This window comes from Cadophora gregata (genome assembly GCF_030347475.1).
Source record: "Cadophora gregata isolate MNR1 chromosome Unknown scaffold_1, whole genome shotgun sequence".
Lineage (NCBI taxonomy): Eukaryota > Fungi > Ascomycota > Leotiomycetes > Helotiales > Ploettnerulaceae > Cadophora > Cadophora gregata.
This window is the reverse complement of record NW_026695924.1, coordinates 1,427,835-1,441,951: the sequence shown is the minus strand read 5'-3', so window position 1 is coordinate 1,441,951 and position 14,117 is coordinate 1,427,835. Positions and strand designations below refer to the sequence as shown.

The 14,117-nt window shown below is 48.0% G+C and overlaps 5 protein-coding genes across 5 annotated transcripts; 2 read left to right on the top strand and 3 right to left on the bottom strand.

Moving 5' to 3' along the window:
• Positions 1-990: 990 nt before the first annotated feature.
• On the bottom strand, positions 991-1,365 carry ONS95_000471 (uncharacterized protein; the record flags this gene model as incomplete). The annotated part of the gene is made up of 1 exon (XM_058493622.1): positions 991-1,365. The coding sequence occupies one exon, from the start codon at positions 1,363-1,365 to the stop codon at positions 991-993; it is 375 nt and encodes a 124-aa protein (XP_058363822.1).
• A 1,420-nt stretch (positions 1,366-2,785) lies between these two features.
• Positions 2,786-7,920, top strand: ONS95_000470 (uncharacterized protein; the record flags this gene model as incomplete). Its single annotated transcript, XM_058493621.1, has 6 exons — positions 2,786-2,954; positions 3,010-3,507; positions 3,563-3,670; positions 3,733-4,275; positions 4,328-6,733; positions 6,782-7,920. Exons 1-6 carry the CDS (start codon positions 2,861-2,863, stop codon positions 7,918-7,920), a joined length of 4,788 nt encoding a protein of 1,595 aa, XP_058363821.1. The 5' UTR covers positions 2,786-2,860.
• Positions 5,286-11,077, bottom strand: ONS95_000469 (uncharacterized protein). The gene is made up of 4 exons (XM_058493620.1): positions 10,579-11,077; positions 9,790-10,525; positions 9,495-9,740; positions 5,286-9,407 (listed from the first exon to the last, which is right to left on the bottom strand). The coding sequence occupies exons 2-4, from the start codon at positions 10,273-10,275 to the stop codon at positions 8,343-8,345; spliced, it is 1,797 nt and encodes a 598-aa protein (XP_058363820.1). The 5' UTR covers positions 10,276-10,525; positions 10,579-11,077; the 3' UTR covers positions 5,286-8,342.
• A 299-nt stretch (positions 11,078-11,376) lies between these two features.
• ONS95_000468 (uncharacterized protein) lies at positions 11,377-13,192 on the top strand (the record flags this gene model as incomplete). Its single annotated transcript, XM_058493619.1, has 5 exons — positions 11,377-11,408; positions 11,460-11,810; positions 11,861-12,058; positions 12,173-12,240; positions 12,285-13,192. The coding sequence occupies 5 exons, from the start codon at positions 11,377-11,379 to the stop codon at positions 13,190-13,192; spliced, it is 1,557 nt and encodes a 518-aa protein (XP_058363819.1).
• Positions 13,193-13,354: 162 nt separating this feature from the next.
• On the bottom strand, positions 13,355-14,027 carry ONS95_000467 (uncharacterized protein; the record flags this gene model as incomplete). Its single annotated transcript, XM_058493618.1, has 3 exons — positions 13,355-13,507; positions 13,559-13,870; positions 13,932-14,027. The coding sequence occupies 3 exons, from the start codon at positions 14,025-14,027 to the stop codon at positions 13,355-13,357; spliced, it is 561 nt and encodes a 186-aa protein (XP_058363818.1).
• Positions 14,028-14,117: the final 90 nt, after the last annotated feature.

Here is a 14,117-nt window from a genome sequence, read left to right as displayed (position 1 = left end):
ACCCAATTGATATAGATCTTTGGCGCAAACTTCAAAGAGCAATCTCTCCTCTCGAGTCTCAAATTCCAAGCCCCGGTCGAGAATGTACCGCTTCAGGGCGTCTTTCCAAGATCTTTTGTTAACATATCGAACAGAGGCATTTTAGCTGCGTGAGAGGTAGGTGTCGACCCTAAAAGAACCACTTATACCAGGCGGCATCGTATCTGTTGAGTCGGTGCTGAAGACTATGCCATGATATTGGAGACCAATATAAACGTTTCTGGGTTGGAAACAGACAATCTTCCGCTTGTTTATCACAGAAGTTAGGACTAAGATGTAGTCATTCTGCCGTAGGGGAGTTACGATAACATCTCGGAGCTCTTAAGGTAGTCAATAAAGCATGTGAAGTGATCAAGTGGCGGGTTGCCGTACTTGACTTCTGCATCAGACGGAGTTGCAAGCGAGGCATTTCTTGAAGCCCCCGATATTCGCTGTGAGCCTGTGAGTACCATATGCATGATGAAGCGGCAACTGACTATCCAAACTCAATGATGCGATCATGATTGTGGTCAAAGTTGAATTTGATCAGAAGTACCAAGATGAAGAATGGTCATATTGCATGGACTCAGCATCACCCGGGCCCAAGAAGCACGACCATCGCGGAACTGCTAGAGCATGCGAGCATGCATTCGCTTACTGCTTTGAAAGTTTACAAGGGGCAGCAACAACAACATCCCAGGGCTTTGTTGACGAGGCAAAACATGAACCTCTGCTGCATTTCTGGACTCTTTCAAGATATTTAAATTGGTACCATTTACAAGTAAGACCTGGCATCACTTGTTTCTCAAAATATAAAAAGTTAGAGACACGACAATTCCTTTGATAAGTGTTCTATCGTGACCTAACCATTGGGTGCCTACCCAAACCTCCCGACTCCATGACGTTTCCATTCCTCATGCATATGTCCGTCCACCCCAACTCTCCCAATCTCCACGCAATTCAACCAACAGCTTAAAATCCAAGCGCCGAGTTGAAAAGAGCAGCAGTCGAAGCATCCTTTGTTCCGGCAGCAGCGACCTGTGCCTGGGCATCCTCACAAAGAGCAACAGCGGCATCGTTGGCGTTGCAAACGTTGGTGAGTTGATCGCAAACACGGTTGGTGATGATGTTGGGGTTCAGGGCATCTTGTTGACCCTTGGCGACGAGAGCGTCGGTGGGCAAGAAAGTACCCTCGGTAGCCTTGCGTCCGGCACGGCCAAGTTGGAAATCGATGGTAGGAGTGCAGTCACCGAAGTCGGCACCGGCTTGTCTGGCACTGACTGGAACAGTTGCAGCGGTAGCCGTGATGGCGGTGATGGTGAAGAGGAGGAGAGCCTTGAACTGCATTTTGGCGAGTGTTTGAAAGAGTGGGTTTGATGTTTAAGTGAGGGAGTTGTTTCTTTTCGAAGGTGATAATAGATAAAGACCGGCTCGCGGTATAAATAAAGAAGTATTTAAGAGAATGGAAAAAGTTCGCAGAACTTGTTTGTAGTGATTGAATGATATGGAATGGAACGAATATTGTAAAATGGTGGAGGACGGGACCTTACTTATGGAAGGCGATAAATGGATCCAAGAATGGATGATACTGCTAAATAAATGATCAGCCATGCTGTGACAGGCGATGACCTACTTCCAAGTCATGTTTTTGTGGATGAGACGAAGTTGATTCTGCCGGATATATCAGACTACCGGGATCTGTCGTGGGCAGGCTTAAGATCGCCGAATCTGTCATCCCATGTCTTGACTTTGTGGCCAGCACTTGATGGTGTTGGGACGAACGCATTGAACCTTGTGGCAAGTCTCTAACGCCAAGAATGCTGTTGAGACGGAGGCTGTATGATGGGCCAGGGTTTCAGAACATGACTCTCAACATCACATGACATTTTAGCCGAGCCCCTTTTCCTTGAGTGCTGCTGTCACGAGCTTTAGCGTTCTCGAAGCGAGAGAAGGGTGCATAAATATTGGCATCGCCCGTGTCAGCGTCCTTGTGGAGCTGAAAGCGCATTTTGGGACTTGGCGATGCTGGTCCCTTGCCGCGAACTTTGGAGATGATCAATTCATACGTGTCGAAACCTGTCTTAGTTTTTGCACCCACAATTGGTGAGGTCTAGGCTTTCACGTACGCGCGCAATGTTCAGTTGATTTAAGAAAGCTGTCCAATATCACCGTGGCCATCTTCCTTCCGGTGGTCGTTGCGGCTTAGTTGCTCCTGTCGCGTCCCGTTCCAGACTTGCAGATGTGTACTCGCGACTTGTCTTTCGCTTCCAAAGATCGTTGATATCGCTGGTGTACTCTAATTTCATACCTGCGTCGAAAAGTTGGGTTTTCATATCTATCATTTTCTCGTGGGCTGGACCGCGAAGACAATCTCAGCCTCAGAAGCCACAGTCAGGGGGAAGCGAGGTCACACCAATTGAGGAACGAGTGCCTCAATAATTGGCCGGGCCGTGGGATCCCAATGCGCGTGGGCGAAACAATCCCATCAGTGGTGTGAATGGTCGAAAGTACGGATCATGTCTGGATGTATCCCGACTGCATGGCAGCCTTCTACTTTGAGCCACGCTGATCTTGTATTGACCCAATTGAAGTGCCTGTCAGTTTCTCGAAAAGAAGCAAACTGAACAACTCGTGGGGCCTGAAAAGCCACAACAATTATTGCATGTCGACGAATTGTTACGACGTAAGCAGGAGACAGGAGGTGTAGTTTTGTTCAAAAGTGAAGTGTGCCATGCCACCGTGATTTTTCCTTCTCCAGCTTTGCACTCTTGTCACTCTCTTTGCAAGTGCAAATGCTCGGACTTCACTCACTTTCATAGAGGATTAATTACGACCACCAGCTATGAAGTTCCCAGTTATCTTTCTGGCAGCATGGGCTGCTTGCCCATTGCTTTTTGTTTTGGCAATGCACCCAACCGATTCGCTGATGGACGGAGGTATGTAAATTGAGACAGCCAATCGCGATCTCATACTGAGATACCTTGCTTCCAGATTCAGCGCAGTCTGGCTATCTGCCGAACCACAAGATGGACCCAAATGTTGTTACCGGAGGTGGATTTGGCCAGTTGTGGCAATACAAGGCTGCAATTCCAGCGGGAAGCCCCCAAGACCAGTTCTACGCCAAACCTTTGGTTTATACTCCGCGCGGAACCAGTCGCCAAATCGTTTTGACATTCTCTAAAGCCAATAGGATCTACTCACTCGATGCAGTTAACGGCACTTTGCTGAAGACTCGAGATTTGTCCTTGGAAGGTGAGATACCTTTCAAAGTGACTGATCTCAATCAGTGCAACGACGTTGGTCAGTATGTTGGAATCATTGGGACGCCGATCATCGATCCTGAGACCGACACTGTCTACTTCTGGGCGAAGAGTTATCTCGATGGTGGCCAAACTGGATGGATAAACGGTGCCTATCGGTTTCATGCAATTGATGCTGTTACTCTTGCAGAAAAACCTGGGTTCCCCACAAACATTCAAGGGATTACAGGTACACAAACTATTCCACGATGCAACCAATACTTGCTAATATCTCTGGCATCCAGCTGATAATGACCCTACCCGCATGTTTCATGGAGGTATCCACATGCAAAGACCTGCACTCAATATGGTAAACGGTGTGATATTTGCGGGCTTTGGTTCTCATTGCGACAGTAAGTTTGCACCAAGACTGTTCGGCATGTCATTGAAAAGAATTGGATTCTAAGTCGCATAGTGTACAACTACACCGGCTGGGTCGTTGGAATGAGCACCCAAGGGAAGTTCCTTTCAGCTTATTCCACGTCCGCTGGTCCTGGTTCACGACCGCAGGATGGTACTTGGACTGGTGGTGGTGGAGCGGCAGGGATTTGGATGGGAGGTGCTGCCCTCGCCTCTGATAACTCGGGACGACTTTTCTTTGCTACAGGAAATGGCAGGGCAGGTGGTGTCAACCAAGCTCTGCCTTCGTCGGGTCGTACGTACTTAAGTACTCTCTCGGAGTGCATGGTCAACCTTGCTGTCGGAGCAAATGGCTCTCTCACTCAACAAGACTACTTCGAACCGGCGACATATCTCTCCATGGATGGCGGAGACCGTGACTTGGGCTCTGGTGGTGTGGTCCTGCCAGATCCGTCTGTATTCTCTGGAGGTGGCGTCAACAGACTTGCTATCAGCTGTGGAAAGAATGGACAATGCTTCATAGCGAACGCGGACAACCTTGGCGGCTACAAGATGGCTTCAGGCGCGGATGCACTTGTGCAGACTTTGACACCACCAGGTATGGAACTAATGTCTCAACGTTCATTTGATCAGCCTCTGACAAGAACTAGGTGGCGGTGCAATCTTTGCAAATACCGGAACCTACCCACTCGAGGGTGGCTTTCTCTACGTAACGCCCGTCGGAAATCCTACATATGTCTATTCATTAGGCTTCGATACCAATGGCCGACCAAGCTTCACTCTTGTAGCGCAAACGGACGAAAACACAGCCGGTTCGGTGGGGACTGGCCCTCCAACTATCACAACATATGACAATCAACCTGGAACAGCGATTCTGTGGATCATGGATACCAATGGGGTCCGGGCTTATTATGCAGTTCCCGTTGATGGCAAGATGATCAGAATTCCGATCTCAGCAGCATATGGAATGACGAAATTCTCGCGAGTTTCCTTCGGTAATGGGCGATATTATGTCACTGGCTTCAATGGGCAAATAATGGGTTACGGAGCACCCGTTGCAGTCCCATTAAACTGCACATCACCAGTCGAGTTCGGCTCCGTTGCGATCGGAACCACGAAAACAATGACAATTTCTTGTACTTCGCTCATCGCCATTACAAAGATACAGGGGCTCACTATCGGAAAAACTATGTATACAGCGCTAAATTCTTCGCTACCTCAAGGAGCTCTGGCAGCCGGAGCAAGATTTTCATTCCCTGTCAGCTTCAATCTGAGCAGCTACGTCTTGACCAGTGGTAGCACTAGCTCTCCCACTGTATCTCCAGGAGTCTTGTCCTCTGCTATGTTTATCTACACCAAGAACGCGATTGCTGGATACTCAAGCCAGCAGTCAATTGGTTTGACCGGAACAATCGTCAGTCCAAATCCATGGCTGTCAATCAGCCCCCTTCAAGTAACGTTCAATGGCATTGTCATTGGCTCATCTGCTTCGGAAGGAGGCTCGTCATCTACATTCATCATCCAGAACACTGGTCAAGCAGAAATGACAATTTTGGGGTACGCATTCAGTGTGGACAGCAGTAGCACAGTTTACACTAACGTTACCTTGGGGTCTCCAACGAATCTGGACGCCAAAGGTTATTTCAACGCCCAAGGCCTTCCGGCACTAGGTGCTGTTTTCAATCCGGGCGAGTCGTTGACCGTTGGGATTACTTTTGACACAACAGCTACTGGAAGCTTTTACAGTATTCTGACTGTATTCACCACTGGTGGGACTAGATACATAATTCTTGCTGGCACAGCGTCAACTGTTCCAGTTGCGCTTCTGGAGCAATCAACCAACGAGGGTGGATGGATTACCGTCCCAAACTGCCCCATCCCTTCAGAAGGTTGTACTACTCAGGTGGACATTGGAACTCTCAGCACCGCTGGTACCATTCTTCAAACTGTTCGCTTCACCAACAATGGCGGCTCCAACCTTGAGATCACGAAGTCGAAGCCGCCTGAGGGCGTTATTCTGGGAGCTGCAAATCCTAATACAGATTTCTCTGAAGGTCTTACTATAGCCCCAGGGAAGAATTTGAGTGCTGTCGTTTACTTCAAGCCAAATTCAGGAGCGCTGAATGCAGATCCGATCACTTACTCTGCAGCATGGACCCTCAACACAAATGATCTTACATGGGGTGTGCACGTCGTCAATTTTACAGGCACTCTGGCTCCTGCCCGTGTTGGTCCACTTTTACCGGATGGTAGCTCACGATTCAGGTGGTTAGGATGTTTTGTTGATAATAATGCTGCTCGCATCGAGACCAAGATGATCAACAATGCAGCTAATACCAACGGGCTTTGTCAAGAACAAGCTTTGACGGCAGGCTCTCCATTCGCTGGAACAGAGTTCAAGACGCAGTGCTGGAGTGGAGCTGTCATTCCATCTGTCTCCCTTCAAGTGGCAGATCTCAAATGTGCCAATTATGCATGCCCTGGAGATTCGTCCCAATGGTGTGGTGGTAACGGAGGGTTCCTTGCCCTGTACTACGATTCTTTGAAGTTCGATCCAGCAACACGCCAGATGATTGGGTCTACAAGTTCTGCCTCCACAGTATCCGGCAGCACAAGTTCAGCATCAAGCTCCAGGACCGTTTCGTCATCAGTTCCGTCGGCTTCTTCAACCCTCACGAGCAAGACACAAACGCCAGCTACGTTGAGTTCATCTTCAGCGACTTCTTCTCTTGTATCAACTCAAACAACGACGAGCTCGGGGACCTCCAGCAGTTCTAGCGCCTTGTCGTCCCAAAGTAGTGGAAGCGGCACCGCAACTCCTACCTCCTCATCCTCCGACATATTCTCCAAGGCATCATCAGCCATACCAGTACCTACTGGTCCCTCTATTCCAGCAGTGATTGGAAGCTACACTTATAAGGACTGTCGGTCTGATAATACAACAATCCGAACCCTTGTAGGCATGAAGAAGTCGTCAACTAAGGATATGACTTTGGAGTTTTGTATGGGAAATTGTACTGGCTATAACTATTTCGGTGTCGAGTACGGTGCAGAGTGTAAGTAAATCTCTGATTTTCAGAAGATTCTCGCTAATGGTCATCCAGGTTATTGTGGCAATGTGCTGAGTTTTGGGAGTTTCGCCGCCACAGATGGTAGGTGTAAAATGCTTTGTCCGGGAAACAAGATGGAGATATGTGGAGGAAGCAGTGGTTTGACGCTTTACCAACTCACGGCGAACGTAATTTCAAGCGTTGTATCGTCTTCTTCGACTTCTGCACAATCGACAATCTCGTCTGATAGTACAAGCATCGCGACTCAGATAAGCTCTACAACATCAGTATCAACATCCACGTCCTCGAGTATAACTGAGATCTCAAATTCGACCACAGCGCAGGCTTCAAGCAGCTCAAGCTCAAGCTCAACCTCAGCAGTGGAGACAACGTCTCAATCTTCGAGCGTTTTATCATCATCGTCAAGCTCGTCGAGTTCCCTATCGGATCCAACACCTACTTCTTCCTCGAAGGAGCCCCTTGAGACCATGACTTTCTCGAGTACCGTTCGGGAAACTACATCAAGTTCAGCGTCATTATCTTCAACATCCTCAAGTGCTCCCTCAGTATCACCGACTTCTCTTGCGCAGCCTTGGGCTTATGCCGGATGCGCGAACGATACGAGTGCTACCCGCGCTCTAACGGGCATCCTACTCTACAACAGCACAATGGATGCATCCACCTGCCAAAGATATTGCTTTCAAAAACACTACGCACTTGCAGGTCTCGAAAACGGTAACCAATGTTTCTGTGGGCTTGCTCTCAGCAACGGGGCCACCCTTGGCCGTACGGGATGCACTGTCCCATGTGTAGGAAACTCAAGCGAAATCTGCGGAGGTCCATCACGCCTATCAATTTACAACCAAACAGACTTTGACTATCCAGGGTTTGTCCAAAATTCCGGTGCTTATTCACTGCAGGGCTGTCTGGTGGATGGGACGGGCACGGGAAGAATTCTTCAAGGCTATACCACAACTCTCAATTCTGCAATGACGGTAGAGAAATGTTCCACGACGTGTGCGGCTAAAGGATATTCGAAAGCTGGTGTCGAGTTTGGAACACAGTGTTATTGCGATAACGCTGTGACGACCACAACCATAGCGCCGCTCACGGATTGCTCGAAGATATTCTGCAGTGGGAACGCGACCCAGTTTTGTGGTGCTGCGAACCGTATTTTGATTTATTCTACATAAGACGTTCTCTTTGTTTCGTAATATCATTACATTCCGTGGAGTTGGAGAAGACTTGGCAACATAGACGTGGCTGGATATCAGGAGTTTAGGAAACTAAATAGAGGGGTCTGCTTCTGACAAGGAAAACATTGGCCAGCGCATTCTTGGTCCTTGGCATAATTATTCCAATTATCCTACGCGTTCAGTCATGCATTAGTCTGAGATAATATGCTGTAGATGTTGCGTTCACCATGTGGGAGACTTACATTTTCTCTCAACTCGACCGACGATGAAAGTCTGCCAAGTCGCGGAATTTCTCCGTTAGGCAAACAGCTGACTTGAAGTATCGTAATTATTACAATACATTTAGATATGCTAGTATGATGTCTATTACCGGGTTTCATTCATGATAAGAGCCTGCATGAAGTATGTCATATCTACCTCTATTCAACATGCACTGCCGTCACCTTCTCATCGACAACTCCGACATCCTGCAGCACCGGCTTCAAAAGATCAGCCGCACTCTGCGAGAATCCTCTAGCCCCAACGCCGTGCTCGAAGAGAAGATCAAGTTCGGAATAAGTAAGACCCTTAGGCTCAGGCAAGCGGAAGAATACCCAGACCAAGAACAAAGCATCAATTCCAGCCCAGAAGAATCCAGCTTTCGCTCCCCAGTTCCACGCATTAAGTCCCATCATTTGTGGCATCAATGCATTGTTGATGAAACCACCTGCATTGTACATTGCTCGTGCGAGGGCGACAGTCTTGATACGGAGACGAGTTGATGGGATCTCAGCAACGAGAGAATAGCAAGTGGGTCCGACGGATAGCTGGAACACGAAGAGGAAGACGAGGAGGAGTGAGCCGGCTGCCCATGCCGAGCCAGCATTGGGTTTGAGGCCGCAGAATCCGATGGCCATCAAGAGCACGAACATGGCAGTCAAACCCCACACGTACAGAGTTCGGCGTCCACATTTGGTCATCAACCACCACGCAATCAGACATCCAACCAATCCAAGAGCAGTCTGACCGATGTTCATGCTGTATGCATCCTCGTTGTTGAGGCCAGCGCGAAGGTAGAATTGTGTGCTGAAGCTCATGAACGGAATACCGCAGAACGCCTGAGTGAGCCAGACCATCATAGCAATCTCTGTACGGCGGCGATCTGTTCCTCGGAAGCAGTCCCAGTAGTGTGCACCAGAGCTGGACTCGATCTCGAACCGATTCGTGACTGCCATCATGGATACTTGGGCGTCGACGTCGAATTCGACGCCGGAGTTCCGAGTGGTGAGAGTAAGAAGAGCGCTCTTGGCCTCTTCATTACGACCTTTTCGTATGAGCCACCAGGGTGACTCTGGGGCAAGGAATGTCCCTATCATGATGGGAATTGGCCAGACCCATTGTACGGCGAAGGGAATTTTGTATCCCCACTCGTCTGTACGATTGAGAAGTCCTCGAAGCATGCCGGATGAAATCAATTGACCGATGACCCAGCACATGTTAATCCACTGAATAGCAAATAGTCAGTCATTGAAGCAGTCCTGAGGGAGAGAGTATCGGGTGTGTAAATCACGTGACAGTTCATGTTTACTTACTGAAGTCATATACGCTCGAAGTGACGTTGGACAAATGTCGGCAGCATATGTCACCGCTAGGGTCTGAAAAATACCCCAGGGCAGTCCTTGGAGAATTCCGGCGGCGACAAACATCTCCAGGCTCGTGGCAAAGAATGGGATGAAAATTGTACCAATGAGAGCTACCATGGAGTAGATCATAGTCATTCTGTACCCAAAACGTTCTGAGACGATACCATTGAGGAAAAGACCAAGGATAGACCCAACCTGGAAGTTCCATTAGTGAGTCCTATGTAGTTGATCGACTAATGCATACCTGGGTAGAGTTGCCGATGATTGTCTGCCACTTTGCCGAAACCAACATTCCGCCTTCGGGATCAACTTCATCGCCGAAGCGATTCTTGAATGACGGGTAAGGGTAGAAATTACCCATGAGATTGGTGTCGTAGCCTTCCATAATGACGGCAAGGGATATGACGAAGGAGAACATGATGGCTCTTGGGTAGAGCTTGAAAGTGTCTCTCAACGAGAGATCTCGCTCGAGTTGAATGGCATGAGTCGCTTCATTTGCCTGATTACCAGTGGATTCCACACCAATGGTTGCGGGGGAAGGAATCTTTGGCTCTGAGGAAGCTGGAGGAGAAGTCGTTGAGTCCATGATTGCGGTGCACGAAAAGATGCGCGAAAAGTGTTTGAGCCACCAATGCAACTTATTGAAAAACGATGGGCGAACCGGCTCCTTATATAAGTCCCCACAAAAGGCCAGTTCGAATGTCCATCGCCAGCCAAGTTCCTTTCTCATTGAGCCAAGAGTTCTTCATTGAGCAGGTTAGCATCTGCGGGGTGTACCGCGTGGCGACGTGATGGTGGAAAACATCTCCGCCCCACGGGGCGAAAACAAGCGCTAGTATTGAACTAAAGGCGGTATGGCTTCGTGGAGTCCTTGAAAAGTCGAATGACGGCCAAGCTTTCCTAAAGCAGACTTGTTAACCGTAGAAAGCAGTCGCAACATGGTGATGGTTGGAGACCAGAGCGCTACAGCCTCTCTGGAACTGTTTCAGACGTCATGTGAACATTTGTACGATTATTTAAGTGGGAGACTGACCCACTGCTCTCAATGGGTGGGTTACATTCAAGATTGCAAGCTGCTCGTAGAGACTTGAGGATGTGGTGTCTTCACACGGAGATCTATCAAAAGGGCTGAGGAAGCATGGCGTCGGGATTGATCTTTCTTCTTGATTGGCATTGTAATTACTCATAAGCTGTAACTAAACATGAGCCGCAAATTGGATCATCCATCGACACGTGGAGCTTTTTCATCACCAAAATACCAAGATTTACCAAGACGGTGTTGTATCAAGAAAAGACTGGGAAGCGAGAATTTCAGCTGTTGGTGGAGAAAGTCCGATGTTGACCCGATTCTTGGCGAGGGGCTGTTGGGCGGAGAAAAAGGTGGCCGATCGAGGCACTCAATTCCGTGAAATAAATCGTTACACCAGATGTACTGAAATAAAACTAGGACATAGATATGTCCATTAGCTATTTCTAAAGCTTGCTTCAAAACAGTGTTCCTTAACATAGTTGTAGATATAATAATAGAGTGTTTAATCGATTGGTTTTTGTGTTCTCAAGGCCATGTAAATCTTCGTCCAACAGAGGGGGCAGCGTTCTACAGTAGCGGCGGGCTTGATTTCCGCCTTTCCCCTCATCTGTCCCCATCACCACATCCTCGGATGTTAGCACAGCAACCTAGCCTCCACACCCCAGATCACAGCTCGATGCCTGTAAACTTTGGAGTGGAAAACTGTCGGAAAACTTTTCTATGACTCGAATTGGCAGTTGAGCCCTGGTTTATGCATATCTCTCCTTCTTCAAATGACCAGGGAGTAAGTATTCCGAAGCGATGAGGAAGCCAACAGCATGTGAAGCCTGCCGGTACGAAATCTTATTTGGAATCGAGATACGCATCTGACAGTCATTATTCAGGAACCGTCGACGTAAATGTAAGATTGTTGAAGGCCAACGGGATTGCTCCCATTGCATTGCTCGGCATATCAAATGCATCCAGAAACCCCCTGTGGGAGGTTACTATCATCAGTCTGCTCTGGTATCCGAGAGCCGTCAGCTTGAGAGTCGTCTTGATGCTCAAGATGGTGCTCAAGATGCGGATAGAGCGTATCCCCAACTTGCTCTGCGGCTAGAGCTGGTGCAGTTGTATTTTGATTATATTCACAACCAGTTCCATACTTTGTTCCATCCTCCCAGCTTCCTTGCTGCGGTGGCCGAAGATCGAGTAGAGAACGTTTTGTTGTATCCAATATTTGCACTCTCGGCGAGGTCTGTTGGGATTCTCCACTGTTTCACTGTATGCATATCTGACCCTCTAGATTTTCGACCGATCCATTTTTTGGTGGGAAGCCGCCAGCTGAACGAGGATCTGCGTTTATAGCAAAAGGAGAGAGTCTTCTGCAAATCAGTAGAGCATCGCTCACAACAATCCAAGCCTGTGTGCTTCTTGGAGCGGCGTACATCGCAGATGGGGATGATGTGACGGAAAATGTGTACTATGGCATTGGTTGTCGGATGTGAGTGCTTGAGATGCCCAAGTTCGTCGATCATCTGCAAGAATCTACGCTCAGACTTTGTTTCTATTCCTCGGATTATAGTTGTGTCAAAGCTGATGTCTTTTTGTGACCCAGGGCTCAACTCTTGGACCTCCCAAATCGCGTGGCATCCAGCCAGCTTGAACATGAGATCAATATCCGCGGTTCGTAGCTTTCTCATACCAAGTTTCGTTCGCTGACCTCGCAGTGCTATCATCTCTCTGTATGGTTGACGTCTGGTCATCAACAGCCGTCAAGCTTCCTAAACTCATGCCCAATCTCGATATTCCGCTACCAACAGACGAGTTACAATATCTTTCTCTTGGGAATGACATGCCACTCGTATCACCAGGTTCTGATCGATCATCACCTATTCTTGCTGAGATGATCAAATTGAATCGGATTTTACTTGCCATCAACAACTTCAATGAGAAATGCGTACAGGAACATCTGGAAGGTGTTCAGTTGGAAGACGCTGTTGAAGAATTGAGCAAACGACTAGATGACTGGTATGAGGCACTACCAGACATTATGAGAGATACACCAGAGAACTTCGCTTGGTTCGCATCCCATGGTCTTGGACGATATTTTGCTGCGGTCTATTTGGGTTATTATCATTTCGGACAGCTTCTGTTTTATCAATTTCTTCATGTTGAGCCCTACAGCTCGATCCCATCAGCCGACCTTTACGCAGAGAAATGCAAGCATCACGCTGCCCGGCTCTGCGAAATGATCTATCGCGCCTTCGAAACTCCTAACTCTGATGTGCTTTACACGATGGTGGCACATGTACTTGTCATTGCATCGACTGTACAGATCCACACCCTCCTCTTTTCGTCTGATGAGAATCGTATCGCCGTCTCACGCGCCAGGCTCGAACGCAATTTTGGCATTCTTCTTCACTTGAAGCAATACTGGTCCACGCTGAGTAGAGCTATGAACCGACTAAGAGCTTTCCACGATACATGTCGGAAGTCTATGGACACTAGTTTCGTACTTGATCGCTGGATGTTAAGATTTCTGGTCGAGTTTGCCAAAGAGGTGGAGGAAAAAGAACCTGATGTCCAAAGTCCCCTGTGGACTTTGGCAGGTCTCACTCAGGGTTTTGATCTTTAATGTCACGAATGAACTGGAGTACATTGCATAGTCTATAATTCTTCAATTCTGTACTGAACTTTTAACTGAACGCTTTGGACGATATAATTTTGGGGCTTCTCAGAAACAAGACTAGGAGTATTTACTACCTAGTGCTTGCTCTCTTGTGCTGAGCTTCAAGCTTCACCCCACCATTACCAGGTTCACAAAGATACCCCACACCAGGCCAGCCAAATTTCCAACCAAAATGCGTTGACTCGGAGGGACCAGGATCAGGTTTGTCAATGTCACCAGAGGCCAGAATCGATACGAGGACAGAACCATGGACCAAAAACCCTGAAAAACTTTAGAATAAAGGATAACTTTGCCAGGATATGTGAAGCTTACTGTCTTCACCTCATTCTCAATCTCCAACGCCCCTTTACCCTTCAAGAAGCCAAATAGCAGGAGGAACACCAGTGTATTGATCCAGCAACCGATTGTTTGGTCAAGAAAGAACTTTGCGACGGTATTCGATTTGCTTAGCCGAACTTCGCTGCTTTCAGTCGTATCATGTTTCTTCGTCAACTCTTTTGGGATTTCCTTCTTGGAGGGGAATTTTCTCTCGAGAAAGTTCTGCCATAAGAAATTTGGTGGGGTCACAACCGCTCCGAGAACTGCACAGCGGAGTATATCGACCACATCGAAACTGAAGAGCTTCTGCAAATTTCGCTGTCAGTTTTGAATGCCAAGACTTTACATTCGAGGTTCAATGCCGTACCTGTGATTCATATGCCGAGAAAGCTTGAGCGAGGACGTTGGACAGCGATCCAAGGACGACAGCTTGTGTCGTTGCTGTGATGAGAGGATCCGACATCCTTTGTCAAAATACTGGATCTTGAAGGCCTTCTTCTGAACTGACTTGGTCCAGTGCTTTAAATGAAATAGCTGTTTGACCTTCAGACAG